This window comes from Crocuta crocuta, unplaced genomic scaffold, assembly GCF_008692635.1.
Source record: "Crocuta crocuta isolate KB4526 unplaced genomic scaffold, BGI_CrCroc_1.0 scaffold133, whole genome shotgun sequence".
NCBI classification, from domain to species: domain Eukaryota; kingdom Metazoa; phylum Chordata; class Mammalia; order Carnivora; family Hyaenidae; genus Crocuta; species Crocuta crocuta.
Genome location: NW_027529438.1, coordinates 4,595,550 through 4,596,749, shown reverse-complemented (window position 1 = coordinate 4,596,749; position 1,200 = coordinate 4,595,550). Strand labels below are relative to the sequence as shown.

The 1,200-nt window shown below is 45.4% G+C and overlaps 1 protein-coding gene across 1 annotated transcript; it reads left to right on the top strand.

The window, feature by feature from the left end:
• The first annotated feature begins 591 nt into the window (after nt 1-591).
• Nucleotides 592-1,200, top strand: LOC144228174 (large ribosomal subunit protein eL31-like). Its single transcript, XM_077759979.1, has 2 exons — nt 592-807; nt 1,033-1,200. The coding sequence occupies exons 1-2, from the start codon at nt 592-594 to the stop codon at nt 1,198-1,200; spliced, it is 384 nt and encodes a 127-aa protein (XP_077616105.1).

Here is a 1,200-nt window from a genome sequence, read left to right as displayed (position 1 = left end):
AAGCTGTTGGACGGGTTTGAGCAGAGGAGTGATACGTTCTGACTGATAATTTAAAAAGATCACTCTGGGGACCCCTAGGTGGCTCAGTTGGTTAAGCCTCTGACTTCAGCTCAGGTCATGGTCTCATGGTTTGTGGGTTTGAGCCCCGCATTGGGCTCTGTGCTAACAGAGCCTGAAACCTGCTTCAGATTCTGTCTCTGTCTCTCTCAAAAAGAAATAAAATGTGTTAGAAAATAAAATAAAAAGAATCACCCTGTGTTGCGAATAGATCGAAAAGAGCAAGAAAGGAAGCAGGGCTGCCTAGTTAGGAGGCTATTGCAATAATTCAGATACTAGATGATGGTGGCCTAGATCAGGGAAGCAGAAGTGAAGTAGCTGTTACGGATCTGTTTTTAGGGGAGAACCGGTAACACATGATAACAAGTGGGATGTGGGGTCTGAGAAATAGGGACTCAGAGATTTTTGTCCTGAGAAACTGGAAGGACAGAGTTGCAGTTTACCGAGCTGGGGAGGACTGTGGGAAAAGCAGGTTGGGGGAGAGATTAAGAGATAGGGTTTGGCGTTCTTCCTTTCCAACTCCGGCCAGGTAGAATGACTCCTGCAAAGCAGAGTGGGGAGAAGAAAGCCCATTCTGCCATCAATGAGGTAGTGATCAGAGAATACACCATTAATATTCACAAGTGCATCAATGGAGAGGGTTCCAAGAAGCATGCCCTTTGGACACTCAAGGAGATCTGGAGATTTGTTATGAAGGAAGTGGGAACTCTAAATGTGTGCATCAACACCAGGCTCAACAAAGCTGTCTGGGCCCTCGGGGCATCTGGGTGGCTCAGTCAGCTGAGCATCTGACTTTGGCTCTGGTCATAATCTCACGGTTCGTGGGTTTGAGTCCCCCCTCAGGCTCTGTGCTGATGGCTCAGAGCTTGGAGCCTGCTTCAGATTCTGTATCTCCTTCTCTCTCTGTCCCTCTCCTTCGCGTGCTCTGTCTCTTTCCAAAATAAATAAACATTAAAAAAATTAAAAAGAAAAAAGCTGTCTGGGGCCAAAGGAATAAGGAGTGTTCCATACTGTATCCGTGTGTGGTTGTTCAGAAAATGTAACAAGGATGGATATTCACCAAATAAACTCTATACATTGGTTATCTATGTACCTGTCACCACTCTCAAAAATCTACAGACTGTTAATGTGGATGAGAACTAA